Genomic DNA, 16,387 nt, shown 5'->3' on the forward strand with positions numbered 1-16,387 from the left:
ATGTGCTCGATTGCACAACAGACAACTGGAATATGTATACTGAGCAAATTGAGCTGTATTTTGAAGCAAATGAAATAGCAAATCAGAAGAGAGTGTGAGTTTTGCTGAGTACATTTGGTTTAAAGGCATACAACTTGATTATAAGTTTAACTGCTCCAAACAAACCATCTGAAATGAGCTTTATTGATATTGTGTAAATAATGCAGGAACATTTAGAACCACAACCATTATTGATTACAGAAAGCTTCAGGTTTCATAACTGGAATCAAAAGGAAGAGAAGTCCACTTCAACGCATGAGGCTGAATTGAAGAGATTGTTTGAGTATCGTCAGTTTGGTAATGGGCTTAATGATGCACTGAAAGATTGTTTAGCTTGTGGAATCTTACAAGAAAGCATTCAAAAACAGCTCTCACAACAAGCTGGAGGAACTCAGCAGGTCGGGCAGCATCTGTGGAAACGATCAGTCAACGTTTCGGGCCGGAACCCTTCAACAGGACTGAAGAGGGAAGGGGCAGAGGCCCTATTAAGAAGGTGGGGGGGGTGGGAAGGAGAAGGCTGGAGGGTTCTAGGTGAAAAGCCAGTAAGGGGAAGGATAAAGGGGTGGGGGAGGGGAAGCAGGGAGGGGATAGGCAGGAAAGGTGAAGAAGGAATAGGAGAAAGCACAATGGGTAGTAGAAGGAGGCAGAACCATGAGGGAGGTGATAGGCAGCTGGGGGTGGGGGCAGAGTGAAACTGGGATAGGGGAAGGGAGGGGGAGGGAATTACCAGAAGTTGGAGAGTTCTATGTTCATACCAAGGGGCTGGAGACTACCCAGATGGTATATGAAGTGTTGCTCCTCCAACCTGAGTTTAGCCTCATCATGGCAATAGAGGAGGCCATGTATGGACATATCCGAATGGGAATGTGAAGCAGAGTTGAAGTGGGTGGCAACCGGGGGATCCTGTCTGTTGTGGCAGATGGAGTGGAGGTGCTCGACGAAGCGGTCCCCCAACTTGCGTTGGGTTTCACCGATGTAGAGGAGGCCGCACTCCTAACTGAAGCACAACTTGCATTTAAAAGAACAGTTGAAATAGCTCTATCAATGGAAGCAGTAGACAGAGACACAACTGAGTTGTAATCAGGAATGAATGTGAGCGTGAACAAAACTGCAACATCTAAACAGAAACTGGCCTGGCCGAACAAATTGTACTAATGTTGTAGTGGGGGCTCACGTACACCAGACCAATGCAGATTCAAAGTTGCAGAAACTTGCAGAAAATGCAACAAAGTAGGACACATACGAAGAGCATGATAAGCAAACAAAAGTAAATGGACTACGCAAGGAAAAGAAAAAGATAAAAAGTCAAATTGCAGTTTCAAAAAAACCACTAATTTGCATGCTGTTGAAGAAAAAAGTCTGAAAATGATGAGAGTGGTGTCGGACTGCACAGCCTTGAGATTTACAATGTGAAAACTAACAATAGATAAGCAATATAGTTTACACCAGAAGTGAAAGCAAATTAATTACAATGGAACTGGAGACTGGCTCAGCTGTTTCAGTCATTCCACAAAATGAGTTTGAACTGCATTTCAAAGATACTGAACTGAAGCCTACAGATATCCAACTAAGAACATACTGGAGAAAAGGCAATTTCTGTGGGAATAACATTCATAACAGTGAGATACAACAGCGAACAAGCCACATTGGGTTTGTATGTGGTAACAACAGGAGGGCCAGCATTGTGATGCCATGAGTGGCTGGGACAACAACAACTTGATCAGAGATCCACCCACCATTTGCATGCCACATACCCTGCAACAGAGTCAACTGAAAGCAAATTAGGAAAAATACTGGATGATGCTACAGTTGTGTAATGCATGGCATTAGAAAATTCAAACATATCAAGGGTAAAATAGTGATAAAATACCACATCCACATTTTGCAAAGTTTGCCTGGTTCCTTATACCATCTGTGACAAATTAGCCAGTGAGCTAGATCACATAGAAGCTGAATGAATTCTTTCCAAGGTTGAGTGGAGCCCATGAGCAATACCAATGGTCCCAGTAGCCAAGAAAAATGGCGTGTCAGGATCTGTGATCACCATCAACCCAGGACTGAAAGTAGATCAATATTCTCTGCCCAGAAAAGAGGATATCTTTGCAAAACATTCTGGAGGAAAATACGTCAGCAAAATGGACTTAGCTTAAGCCTACCTACAGATGGAGATGGAAGAAGAATCCAAGGTGTTTCTCACCATAAACACACAAAGGGCTTTATTGCTATATTAGGCTTATTTTTGAAGGAGTATTTGCACCTACATTCTGTCAGAAAGCTGTGAACCAGGTGCAACAAGGCTTGTCCAGGTGCTCAGTGTTACCTGGATGACATCATGGTTACCAGTAAGGATGACAAGGAACATCTCCAAAACCTCAAAACATTGTTAAAAAGGTTATAAGTTTATGGGCTCAGAGCATGATGCAACATGTGTGAATTCCTTGTGTAATGCCCTGGTTCATATTTTTACTGTTGCCCTGGTGCTGCACTTAAACCAAGCATCACTTACTGTGGTCATACCATTGATACACCAAAGTGCTGAGAAAATTCAAGCAATCGTAGATGCCCCAAGGCCAAAGGTTGTGTCACAGTTGTAGTCCTTTAGGATTTGTCAATTACAATAATATGTTCCTGCCAAGCATGGCTACTGTGCTCCACCCCCTTGAACTCATTATTACAGATCGGAAAAAAATGGCAATGGACAAAGCAGTGTGAGGTAGCTTTCCAAAAGGTAAAGGAAATGGTGACATCAGACACTGTATTCACACATTATGATCCACACTGTCCATTGAAGCTTGCCATGCATTGTTCGGGATGCCAACACATCCAGAAGAAAGGTGTCCAGAGTAGTCAGAACCTCTTCCTACAGTCCCAGAGTCAACTCATACAACCATCATGGAGGAGGCCCCAGGACCTGAGATTCTTTCACAGCCACAGTTTCTCCTATCAAACAGAGTGAACCCCCTACCCCCCCAACCCATAACAGGAAAGACATTATCCTACAAGTGTAAGAAATCCTCTGCAGCAATTAAATGCTGCTGATGTCTATAATCTAATTGTATTATATAGAATACTGTGTATATACAGTTGAAGTCAGAAGATTACATACACCTTAGCCAAATACATTTAAACTCAGTTTTTCTCAATTCCTGATATTTAATCCTAGAAAACATTCCCTGTCTTAGGTCAGTTAGGATCACTACTTTATTTTAAGAATGTGAAATGTCAGAATAATAGTAGAGAGAATGATTTATAGCTGAAATATGGAGGGCTTAACATGTGATGGGCTATATTCATTACCTTTTGTAGACACTTTAGTATCCAGGTCATCTTCAAAGAGCAGTGCCTCAGAAAGTTGGCGTCTATCATTAAGGACCTCCGCCACCCTCTTCTCATTGCTACCATCAGGAAGGAGGTACGTGAGCTTGAAGGCACACACTCAGCGATTCAGGAACAGCTTCTTCCCCTCTGCCATCAGATTTCTGAATGGCCATTGAACCCATGAACACAACCTCACTACCTTTTTGCACTTCGTATTTACATTTATACACACATATTACTGTAATTCAGTTTTTTATTATTATGCAGTGTAATTTACTGATGCTGCATAACAAATTTCACAACATATGCCGGTGATAGTAAACCTAATTCTGATTCTTTCCATTTTAAGAGCTCAGTAAACATATAAATAGCGCCCCCACCAATGTTTTCCTAAATCTATCAGTTGAAGGCAACTTCAATTGCAAATTTTGATTTATAAATGGAAGTGATGTACCTTAAACTCGGTGCGCCAGTGATTTCAGTAACGGTTCAATCGCTGACAGCTCCCTGCATCCACTCGCTCAGAGGTACAGCTGGGAAAAGCGAAACCCCAGTAGCTGCTGTCAACACCGGCTCAGGTGTGCCGGCTCTTGCAGAGCAGATCTGCGGAGGACCCGCTGTGTGACAGCCGCCAGCCCGACCCTCAGCTGCTGGGCACCGGTACATGCTCTTGGACACCCACCCCACTACCCCTCCCCAGGCCGCGCATCCAGTGGATCAGGTCACCATAGCAACCTCGGGTGGCTGGAGCCCGTGATGCAGGAGATGGCAGTGCCCAACCTTCGCCCGAGCACCGGCGCGCGCTCGTGCCTCGAGCCCACACAAACGCGGCGGAACGACCGGCATCATCGCGGAGGGAGCGCGTGCGGACGTTCGGCCAGGGACTACCCATCATGCCTCGGCCGGCCCAGCATTACCACCATGGTTCAGGGGGTAAGTGGCAACGCAGTTAGTGTTGAATATCACCTCAGGCTGCCGCAGTTCCACTCCACTTGGGCGGCTTGGCTTTGATAGATCGCTTTCCACGGCGCTGTCCCTACCTCCGCTGTTTGTGGTAAGGCAGATTGTTCAAGTCGACATTTTGGAAAAAATAGGGTTTCAGACTTTTGCCGGTTATGAACGATGCTGATCGTCTCTTTGAAGCTGTAAACAATTTGTCCGAGGGCGGTACAGGGGGAAGACTGGGGAAAATGGCGATAGGTATAACAGTGTGTTTGGTATCGCCAACATAATTGCATAGATTAGAAGCCGCAGCTGATATTGACAGAAATTTCAGAGGTTTAAGGTCAGCAGAAAAAATATAAATATATTGCTATTTTCATTGAATAAATAAGATCTTAGAATGTTTATATCTGCCCCGTTAACTTTAATGATGCACGGAAGATTATATGACTGCAGATACTTTTTATGGTATGAAACTAGCTATTAGGAATACTTTTTGGAAATTCTAATCGACTTTACCTGTTATTTATTTGTAAATTGATTCCGAGTTAAAGACTTGGCAGGTGCCAGTTTTTTCCCCATCACTAAGAGAACTCTAATATAAAAGGGATGGGAGACTTATTTCCTTTGTTTTTTTTGGAGAAAAAGCTCTGTGTAAATTTTAAGGAGAAGTTAAAGGATACTAACTGTTCTATTGTAGCAGTGTAAACTCAAGGAATTGCATTTTACATGTGGCCATTAACTTCATGCCATCTAAATTCAGCATTGTTTAACAAATTTTGGAGGTGTTTTGTTTATTTTACTTGTTTAGAAACTATTTTCTTTGAAAACATAAAAAATAGGAGCAGGAGAGATTGCCTGGCCCATCAAGTCTGTTAGCCACAGACTGAGCTCCACCTACTTGTCTTTTCCCCATAACCCTTAATTCCCCTCCTATGCAAAAAGTCAAACTGTGTCTTAAATATTGTAGCCTTTACTGCTTCCAAAGATTCACTCCTCTCTGGGAAATGCATTTCCTCCTCATCTCTGACCTAAATCTACTGCCCCAAATATTGAAGCTATGTTCTCTAGTTCAAGGTAAATGCATTATAAAAGTATATATATGTCACCATATACTACCCTGAGATTCATTTTCTTGCAGGTGTTTACAGTAAATACAAAGAAACAATCAAATCAATGAAAAACTACACACAAAGGTGGGGACACAACCAATGTGCAAAAGACAAATTATGCAAATACAAAAAAGAAAAAAACAATAAATGAGTAATAAGTATGGGGAACATAAGTTTCAGAGTCCTTGAAAATGAATCTGTAGATTGTGGAATCAGTTCAGTGTTGGGGAGAGTGATGTTCTCCCCTCTGGTTCAAGAGCCTGATGGTTGAGGGGTAGTAACTGTTCCTGAACCTGGTGGTGTGGGTCCTGATGGCAGCAGTAAGGAAAGAGCATGGCCTGGATGGTGGATGCTGCTTTCCTGCAGCAGTACTCATGTGCTCATTGATATGGAGGGCTTAACATGTGATGGGCTGTATTCATTACTTTTTGTAGACACTTTGGTTCAAGGCCTTGGTGTTTCCATACTAGGCTAGTCAGTACACTTTTCACTATGCATCTATAGAAGTTTGTCAAAGTTTTGGATGACATACCAAATTTTCACAAACTTCTAAGAAAGTAGAGGAATTGCCGTGCCTTTTATGTAGAAGATGATGTTGTAGCTATTAGTGAAACATGGTTGCAGGAGGGGTGTGATTGGCAACTAAATATTCCTGGAATTCATTGTTTCAGGTGTGATTGAATCGGGGGGAGGGGACAAGAGGGGGAGGTTTTGCATTGCTTGTCAGAGAAAATTATACAGCGGTGCTCTGGCAGGGTAAATTAGAGGGCTCATCTAGGGAGGCTATTTGGGTGGAATTGAGGAATGGGAAAGGTGTAGTAACACTTATAGGGATGTATTATAGACCACCAAATGGGGAGCTAGAATTGGAGGAGCAAATTTGTAAGGAGATAGCAGATATTTGTAGTAAGCACAAGGTTGTGATTGTGGGAGATTTTAATTTTCCACACAAAGACTGGGAAGCCCATACTGTAAAAGGGCTGGATGGTTTGGAGTTTGTAAAATGTGTGCAAGATAGTTTTTTTGCAGCAATACATAGAGGTACCAACTAGAGAAAGGGCAGTGTTGGATCTCCTGTTAGGGAATGAGATAGGTCAGGTGACGGAGGTTTGTGTTGGAGAGCTCTTTGGGTCCAGTGATCACAATGCTATTAGTTTCAATATAATTATGGAGAAGGATAGGTCTGGACCCAGGGTTGAGATTTTTGATTGGAGAGAGGCTAACTTTGAGGAGATGCGAAAGGATTTAGAAGGAGTGGGTTGGGACAATTTGTTTTATGGGAAGGATGTAATAGAGAAATGGAGGTCATTTAAAGGTGAAATTTTGAGGGTACAGGATGTTTATGTTCCTGTTAGGTTGAAAAGAAAGGTTAAAAGTTTGAGAGAGCCATGGTTTTCAAGGGACATTGGAAACTTGGTTTGGAAAAAGAGAGATATCTACAATAAATATAGGCAGCATGGAGTAAATGAGGTGTTTGAGGAATTTTAAGAATGTAAAAAAAATCTTAAGAAATTACAAAAGCTAAAAGAAGATATGAGGTTGCTTTGGCAAGTAAGGTGAAAATAAATCCAAAGGGTTTCTACAGTTATATTAATAGCAAAAGGATAGTGAGGGATAAAATTGGTCCCTTAGAGAATCAGAGTAGACAGCTATGTGTGGAGCCAAATGAGGTGGGGGAGATTTTAAACAATTTCTTTTCTTCGGTATTCACTAAGGAGAAGGATATTGAATTGTGTAAGGTAAGGGAAACAGATAGGGAAGTTATGGAAACTATGATGATTTTAAAGAAGAGCATGTACTAGCGCTTTTAAGGAATATAAAAGTGGATAAGTCTTCGGGTCCTGACAGGACATTCCCTAGGACCTTGAGGGAAGTTAGTGTGGAAATAGCAGGGGCTCTGACAGAAATATTTCAAATGTCATTAGAAACGGGGATGGTGCCGGAGGATTGGCGTATTGCTGATGTTGTTCCATTGTTTAAAAAGTGTTCTAAGAGTAAACCTAGAAATTATCGGCTTGTGAATTTGACGTCAGTGGTTGGTAAATTGATGGAAAGTATTCTTAGAGATGGTATATATAATTATCTGGATAGACAGGGTCTATTAGGAACAGTCAACATGGATTTGTGTGTGGAAAGTCATGATTGATAAATCTTATTGAACTTTTTGAAGAGGTTACTAGGAAAGTTGACGAGGGTAAAGCGGTGGATGTTGTCTATATGGACTTCAGTAAGGCCTTTGACAAGATTCCACATGGAAGGTTAATTAGGAAGGTTCAATCGTTAGGTATTAATATTGAAATAGTAAAATGGATTCAGCAGTGGCTGAATGGGAGATGCCAGAGAGTAGTGGTGGATAACTGTGTCAGATTGGAGGCCGGTGACTAGTGGTGTACCTCAGGGATCTGTACTGGGTCCAATGTTGTTTGTCATATACATTAATGATCTGGATGATGGGGTGGTAAATTGGATTAGTAAGTATGCAGATGATATTAAGATAGGTGGAGTTGTGGATAATGAAGTAGGTTTTCAAAGCTTGCAGAGAGATTTAGGCCAGTCAGAAGAGTGGGCTGAAAGATGGCAGATGGAGTTTAATGTTGATAAATGTGAGGTGCTACATTTTGGTAGGACTAATCAAATCAGGACATACATGGTAAATGGTAGGGCATTGAAGAATGCAGGAGTACAGAGGGATTTAGGAATAATGGTGCATAGTTCCCTGAAGGCGGAATCTCATGTGGATAGGGTGGTGAAGAAAGCTTTTGGTATGCTGGCCTTTATAAATCTGAGCATTGAATCCTGAGGAAGGGTCTCGGCCTGAAACGTTGACTGCACCTCTTCCTAGAGATGTTGCCTGGCCTGCTGCGTTCACCAGCAACTTTGATGTGTGTTGCATTGAGTTTAGGAGTTGGGATGTAATGTTAAAATTGTACAAGGCATTGGTAAGGCCAAATTTGGAGTATTGTGTACAGTTCTGGTCGCCGAATTATAGGAAAGATGTCAACAAAATAAAGAGAGTACAGAGAAGGTTTACTAGAATGTTACCTGGGTTTCATCACGTAAGTTACAGAGAAAGGTTGATCAAGTTGGGTCTTTATTCTTTGGAGTGTCGAAGTTTGAGGGGGGACTTGATAGAGGTATTTAAAACTATGAGGGGGATAGATAGAGTTGACGTGGATAGGCCTTTTCCATTGAGAGTAAGGGAGATTCAAACAAAGGACATGAGTTGAGAGTTAAAGGGCAAAAGTTTAGGGGTAACATGAGGGGGAACTTCTTTACTCAGAGAGTGGTGGCTGTGTGGAACGAGCTTCCAGCAGAAGTGGTTGAGGCGGGTTTGATATTGTCATTTAAAGTTAAATTGGATAGCTATATGGACAGGAAAGGAATGGAGGGTTATGGGCTGAATGCAGGTTGGTGGGACTAGGTGAGGGTAAGCGTTCGGCATGGACTAGAAGGGCCGAGATGGCCTGTTTCTGTGCTGTAATTGTTATGTGGTTATATGGTAATAGCACTTACATGCTGGACCCAGGACAGATCCTCTGAAATGGTAATGCCAAGGAATTTAAAGTTGCTGACCTTCTCCACCTCTGATCACCTGATGAGGACTGGCTCGTGGGTCTCTGGTCTCCTCCTCCCATAGTCAATAATCAGCTCTTTGGTTTTGCTGACATTGAGTGAGAAGTTGTTGTTGTGGGACTATTCAGCCAGCCTCGTGGAAACAGCTTTCCTGCCTCCATCTTGTCTCTTCCTTTTATGATTTTGTCTGTTCCTATAAGATCCCCTCTCATTATTCTGAATTGCAGTGAGTCTAGTCCCAGGCGACTCAATCTCTCCTCATAGGCTAACCCCTCATCTCTGGAATCGACTGGTAAACCACCTCTGAAGCCAGTATATCTTTCCTTAAGTAAGATCAGAACTACATTCAGTACTCCAGATGCAGCATCAGCAGTACCCTGTGCAGCTGTAGTGTAACCTCCCATAACCTTCAATCCTTCTAGCAATGAAGGCCAACATTCCATTTGCTGCCTTGATAACCCATTACACCTGAAAAACAACCTTTTGCAATTTACGCACAAGCACTCTCAAGTTCCTTTGCACAACAGCATCTTTCACCATTCAAATAAAAATCTGATCTTTTATTTTTCCTTCCGAAGTGGATGACCTTGCATTTACTAACATTGTACTCCATCTGCCAGACTCTCTCCCACTTACTTAACCTACCTATATCTCTCTGCATACTTTCCACATCCTCTGCGCAATTTACTTTTCCACTCAATTCACAATTTCTCCTTCTTCACAGCATCTGCTCTTAGTCATCAAACTTAAATATGCAACACACACAAAATGCTGAAGGAATTCAACAGGCCAGGCAGCATCCATGGAAAAGAGTTCAGTTGACGTTTTGGGCCAAGATCCGTTAGCAGGACTGGAGAAAAAAAGATGAAGGGTAGAGTTGAAAGGTGGGAGGAGGGGAGGGAGAAACACAAGGTGATAGGTGAAACTGGGAGGGGGAGGGGTGAAGTAAAGAGCTGGGAAATTAGTGAAAAAGAGACAGGCTGGAGAGGGGGAGTCTGATAGTGGAGGACAGAAGGCCATGGAAGAAAGGAAAAGGGGGAGGAGAACCAGAGGGAGGCAATGGGCAGGCAAGGAAATAGGGTGAGAGAGGAACCCTATTCCTGGTAGGGTGGTAGGAGATTGGGGTGAGAGCAGACATGCCATCCCCTTCTCACAATTTCTCTGTCTTCGCAGCATCTGCTCTTAGCATGAAGCTTTTCATTTGGGAACGAAGGAGATGTCCTCCTCCTTCAAAGAAAGGGGCTTTCCTTCCTCCACTATCAACGCTGCCCTCAACTGCATCTCTTCCATTTCATACATGTCTGCTGTCACCCTGTCCTCCCACCACCCTACCAGGGATAGGGTTCCCCTTGTCCTCACCTTCCACCCCGCCAATCTCTGCGTCCAGCACATAATTCTCTGCAACTTCCACCATCTCCAATGGGATCTCACCTCCAAGCACATCTTCCCCTCTCCCCTCACTTTCTGCTTTCCGCAGGGATCACTCCCTATGTGACTCCCTTGTCCATTGTCCCTCCCCACTGATCTCCCTGCTGGCACTTATCCTTGCAGAACAAGTGCTACACCTGCCCTACACCTCCTCCCTCATTACCATTCAGGGCCCCAAACAGTCCTTCCAGGTGAGGGGACACTTCACCTGCGAGTCTTTTGGGTCATATACTGTGTCTGGTGTTTGGTTAATCAGCCCTCTATATATGGTAATACATTACTCCCAACTCTATGTATCCTTATCTTACAGATGTTTCTTTTATGCAGCACCTTATCAAGTGCCTTCTTGAAATCCAAGTGTATGACATCCACATGTTTGCTCCCTCCATGTATTGTGCACTTTATATCCTGAATAACTCCCGTATGTTTGTCCAACAGGACCTTCCTTTCCTGAATCCATGCCTGATGGAACTACTTCTATCCGGATATATTGCTATTTCTTCCTTGATAATAGCTTCAAACCTTTTCCTGACACCTGGCGTTAAGCTAATTGGCACAAAGTTACTTGTTTTTGGCTAACATCCCTTTCTAAACAGTGGCATGGCATTGCAGTCTTCTAATCTGCTGGAATCAGAGAATTTTGGTAAATGATCACAAACGTCTCTACTCTAGCTTCGACTGTTTCTTTCAGTAGTCCAGAGTGTATTGTGTCAAGGCCAGAAGACTTGACTACCTTTAGGCCCATGAGTTTGCTCAGCAATTTTTCATTAGTGATAGCAATTGTATTGAAGTCCTCACCACTCATCAGGTCCATAACATCTCTTTGGCATATTAGAGTTCCCTTAGTTGTGAAAACTGATACAAAATAGTTATTCAAAGCCTCAGCCATTTCCACATTAGCCAACAGTAATTCCCCTTTCTCATCTTTAGCCATCCTTCTCTCCCTTATATGATAATAGACACATAGTAAAAGTCTTTATATTTAATGCTAATTTATTTTCATAATATATCTCCCTCTTCCTTATTGCTTTTTTGCTCCTTAAAGTTGTCCTCAATCTTCTAGTTTCCCACTTCTCTTGGCAACTTCGTATGCATGAGTTTTTAGTTTGATGTTTTTGTTTTTTTTTTAGTTATCCAAGGCTGGTTCTCCCCACTGTTACTGTTCGTCCTTATAAATGTAATTTACGGTGGTGCTGCAAAGTTTTGGAACCCTGTAGAATTTTTTCTATTTCTGCATAAATATGATGTAAAATGTGATCAGATCTTCAAGTAGGTCCTAAAACTAAATAAAGAGGACCCAATTAAATAAGACAAAAAACATTATACTTGTTCATTTATTTATTGAGAAAAATGATCCAATATTACATGTATTAGAAAAAGTGTGTGAACCATTGCTTTCAATAACTGGGTGACCCCCCCCCCCCCCGTGCAGCAGAAACTTCAACTAAACATTTTGGTAACTTTTGATCTGTCTTGCACATTAGCTTGGGGGAATTTTAGGTCATTCCTCCCTATAAAACTGCTTCAAATCTGGGATGTTGTTGGGCTTCCTTGCATGAACTTCTTGCTCAGGTCCTTCCACATTTCTATAGGATTAAGGTCAGGACTTCGACTTGGCCATTCCAAAACACAAATTTTCTTCTTTTTAAAACATTCTGTTGTTGTTTTACTCTTGTCTTTTGGATCATTGTCTCACTGCATTATCCAACTTCTATCAAACTTCAGGTGATGGACTGCTACCCTGACATTGTCCTGTAAAATGTTTTGATACATTTTTGGATTCATTGTTCCCTCACAACGATTGCAAGCTGTCCAGGCCCTGATACAGCAAGGCAGCTCCAAACCATGATGCTCCTTCCACCATGCTTTACAGTTGGGATGAGGTTTTGGTGTTGGTGTGCAGTGCCCTTTTACCTCCAAACATAGCAATGTGCATCTGTGCCAAAAAGTTCAACTTTTGTCTCACCTGTCCGCAGAATATTGTTCCAGAAGTGTTGTAGAACTTCCAGATGGTCTCTTGCAAACTTGAGACCTGCAGCAACGTTTTTGTTTGGAGAGCAATTGTTTTCTCTGTGATGGTCTTCCCTGAACACCATCCTTATTCAGTGTTTTTCTTAGTGGATACATGAACAGAGACTTTAGCAAGTTCTAGAGATCGCTGCAGGTCTTTTGCTGTTACCCTTGGGTTCTTTTTCACCTCCTTCAGCATTGCACATTGTGCTCTTGATGTGATCTTTGCAGGATGCCCACCCCTAGGGAGAGTAGCAACAATACTGAGTTTCTTCGATTCGTATTCAATTTCTCTTGCTGTGGACTTATGAACTCTTGGGTATTTAGAAATACTTTTGTAGCCTTTTCCAGTTTCATGAATCTCTAGAATTCTTCTAAGGTCCTCTGAAAGTTTTCTTGATGGAGGCATCTTGCACATAAATCTTTTTTTTTTGAGAAGAGCAGGCTGTGTCAATAACCTGACTGTGTGTCTTTTTTAGAGGCAGAGCACCTCTGCAACCAACACCTCCAATCTCATCTCATTGATTGGAACACCTGACTCCAGATAGCTTTTGTAGAGGGCATTACCCCACAGGTTCGCATACTTTTTCAAACAGATATATGTCATATTGGATCATTTTTCTCAATAAATAAATGAATTTTCTCAATGAATGAATGAACAAATTAATTTTTTGTTAATTTTTTAACTGTAATCTCTATCTAGTTTTAGGACTAGCATGAAGATCTGATCATATTTTAGGTAAGATGCAGAAATAGAGAAAATTCTACAGGGTTCACAAACTTGCTAGCACCACTGTATTTTTATTGAGCACTGAAAAATTTCTCTGAAAGTCTTCCACTGTTCGTCTACTGTCCCCCACTATTTAGCCTGGGTTCCTAGTCTACGCTAGCCCACTCCTTCCTCATCCAATTGTAGTTTCCCGGTCATACTATTGCACCCTCCATTTATGAGAAATTCAGTTATACTGCGAGAATTTTTTTTCCAAGAGGATTCCGAATTACCATATTGTTAATTTTGCCTTTCTGATTGCACAGGACCAGACCTGAGACAGCATTTTTCCTTGTAGGTTCAGGAACATGATGAATGGACGCATTTCATGAAAATCTCCTCAAGACTGCCTCAACCAACTTGGTTTGCCCAATCTTTGTGCCAGTTAAAAACCCATATAATTTTTTAAATAACTTTATCTTTGTTGCTTTTACTCTATCACAAACTGGCATTTTCTAGACTTTTGCTGCTGCTACTTAAGTGAAACTTAAGTTTCTTGCTTATTGCAATGGACCTGTAACTTTTATATACTCCACCAATCCTATCTGCTAAGTTTAGCTTATCCAGCATTTTCAATAACATGAGGAATATTGCAGTAGATTGCAACAAAACATAGACAGAATGGCATAATAGGTAAGTGTCAAATGAAATTAAATTTAGAAGAATGAAATGATGCCCTTTGACAGAAATGACAAGGAGTAACAGTGGTATGCTTCCAAAGAGTGTACGGAAACATAGAAACCTGAGTATGTGTGTTCATAACATATCTATGGTGGCAGGACAAGCTGAGAGAATAGATTGAAAAATATGGAAATTGGCATAAAAAGAAGTCTTGGATACAAGCAAGAAGGTTGTGTTGAAGCTTTATAAAACATTGTTTAGGCAATACCAATAAATACTTATCACCAGACTTAAGATGCAGAAAAGTCTTGCTGTAGTGCTTCCAACAACATGGTTGTACTGGAGCAGCTGGAATTGTTCCTTTTGGAGAAAAGAAGATTGAGGAGATTTGATTAAGAAATGCAAAATCATGACTCATTTAGATAAGGAAACAGAGGGAAAGTTTTTGAATTTAGTTCATTTTTAAAGGACCAGGGAGATCATATTAAAACTTAGACAATATGGCAAGTGGCATGTGAGGAAAAACTCTTTTTGGAACTTATTGCTTGTTCGAGTAGTGGAAACATGGTCTTTCAGGGTTTTCAAAAGGGAAAATCAAAAACTGCAGATGCTGGAAATGTGAAGTAAAAAGACAAAAAGTGCAGATCAGGCAACATATGGTGCTGTGCTAAAGTATTAGGCACATGTTAAAAAATTCTGTAAAGTGAAGATGCTTTCAAAACTAATGAAATGAGAAGTTTCTAAATATCAAAATATTTACTATACAGAGCAGTAAACAGTTAAAAAAAACTAAATCAGATCAATATTTGGTGTGACCACGCTTTGTCTTTAAAACTGGATCAATTCTCTTGGATATGCTGCAGTGTAGTCTTATAAGAAAATTGTTTGGTAGGTTGTTCCAAGCATCTTGGAGAACTTGCTACAGTTCCCCTGCAGATTTTCGCTGGCTTCTGCCTCTCCAGGTAATGTCAGATGGCTTCAATGATGTTGCGATCAGGGCTTTGTGAAGGCCATACCATGTTGCAGAACTCCTTATTCTTCTTTTCACTGAAGATAGTTCTTTATGACCTTGGCTGTGTGTTTTGGGGTCATTGTCTTGCTGTAGAATGAAGTTGGGACCTATCAGGCTGATTAATACCTCCCTGATGGTATTGTGTGCTGGATGAGAATCTGCTTGTACTTCTGAACATTGAGGATTCCATTAATTCTGACCAGATCACCAACTCCATTTGCAGAAATGCAACCACAACCCTGCAGGGAATCTGTATTTCACTATTAGCTGCAGACAGTCATCTATGTATCACTCTCCAACTCTTTTATGGACAAACTGCCTCCCGTTTGAACCAGAAATTTCAAATTTTGTCTCGTCAGTCCAGAGCACTTGCTGCCATTGTTCAGCACCCCAGTGTTGTGTTTTTGTGTGTAGTTGAGTCTGTTGGCTTTGTTTTCGCTTCAGGAGAATGGCTTTTTGTCAGCAACTCTTCTATGAAGACCACTTCTGACAAGACTTCTCTAGACTCTAGAGGACGGTTCTTGGGTTCCAGTGGTCTCTGTAAGTTCAGAGGTGATAGTAATGTTGGACTTCTTCCGATTTAGAAGGGATGTCAGTTTGATATATCTCTTGTTTGTTGCACTCAGTTTCTGTTGCCGACCACTGCATTTCTGGCCCTTAGCCTTGTCTGTTTCTTTGTGCTTATTTAGAAGAGCCCAGACAGCACAACTTGAAACTCCTGACTGCTGCAAAATTTCTGCTTGGGAGAGATCTTGCTGATGCAGGATGACCACCTTGTGTTTTATTGGTACGTTTACTCTTACCATGGTGTAAGAATTGATGATTTGAAGGTTAAACTGGCACATCTGCCACACCCTCACCTTTCAGTCTGGTTGTCCTTCGCCCAGTTTAATTCCTTTTACACCTGTTTCTGTTTCATTTAATCAGTTTAGTTCATTCAACTCATTATGTCATTGATCATTAGCACCTATTTGTTATCTTTGTTTAATCATGCACTGGGCTATATACATACTAAATAATCAGGTTTTATTTGACAAGTGGAACTTCTGATGGGCCTTTGCCTCTATTCAGGGCCTCAAGCAGTCCTTCCAGATGAGGCAACTCTTCACCTGCGAATCTGCTAGGTTCATCTATTGTTTCTAGAACTTTTGATGCAGCCTTCGCTATATTGGTAAATTGGAGGACTGCTTAAATGAGCACCTTAGCTCCATCTGCCAGCAGCAGAACTTTCTGGTGGTCAACCATTTTAATTCCAATTCCCATTCCTATTCCAACATGTCGGTCCATGGCCTCCTCTTGTGCCACGATGGGCCAATCCTCAGGATGGAGGAGGAACATCTTGTATTCCATCTAGGTAGCCTCCAACCTGATGGCATGAATACCAATTTCTCATTCCTGGAAAATATTTTTCCTTCCACCTCCCCTCTTCTTCTATTCCCCATTCTGGCCTCTGACCTCTTCTCACCTGCCTGTCACCTCCCTCTGGATCCCCTCCTCCTTCCCTTTCTCCTATGGTCAACTCTCATCTCATATCAGATTCCTTCTTCTCCAGCCCTTTATATT

The 16,387-nt window shown here is 41.7% G+C and overlaps 2 protein-coding genes across 2 annotated transcripts in view; one reads left to right on the forward strand and one right to left on the reverse strand.

The window, feature by feature from the left end:
* Positions 1-4,026, reverse strand: part of LOC134345311 (mitofusin-1-like) — an 88,515-nt gene extending 84,489 nt beyond the window's left edge. Inside the window, exon 1 of the mRNA XM_063045769.1 lies at positions 3,812-4,026. The gene's annotated coding sequence lies outside the window, so the exon portion shown is untranslated. The remainder of the gene's footprint in view (positions 1-3,811) is intronic.
* A 224-nt stretch (positions 4,027-4,250) lies between these two features.
* Positions 4,251-16,387, forward strand: part of zmat3 (zinc finger, matrin-type 3) — a 100,970-nt gene continuing 88,833 nt past the window's right edge. The window contains exon 1 of the mRNA XM_063047286.1: positions 4,251-4,290. Coding sequence (XP_062903356.1) covers positions 4,251-4,290 — 40 coding nt within the window. The remainder of the gene's footprint in view (positions 4,291-16,387) is intronic.

The sequence above is a fragment of the Mobula hypostoma genome, chromosome 4, assembly GCF_963921235.1.
Source record: "Mobula hypostoma chromosome 4, sMobHyp1.1, whole genome shotgun sequence".
Taxonomy (NCBI): Eukaryota; Metazoa; Chordata; class Chondrichthyes; order Myliobatiformes; family Myliobatidae; genus Mobula; species Mobula hypostoma.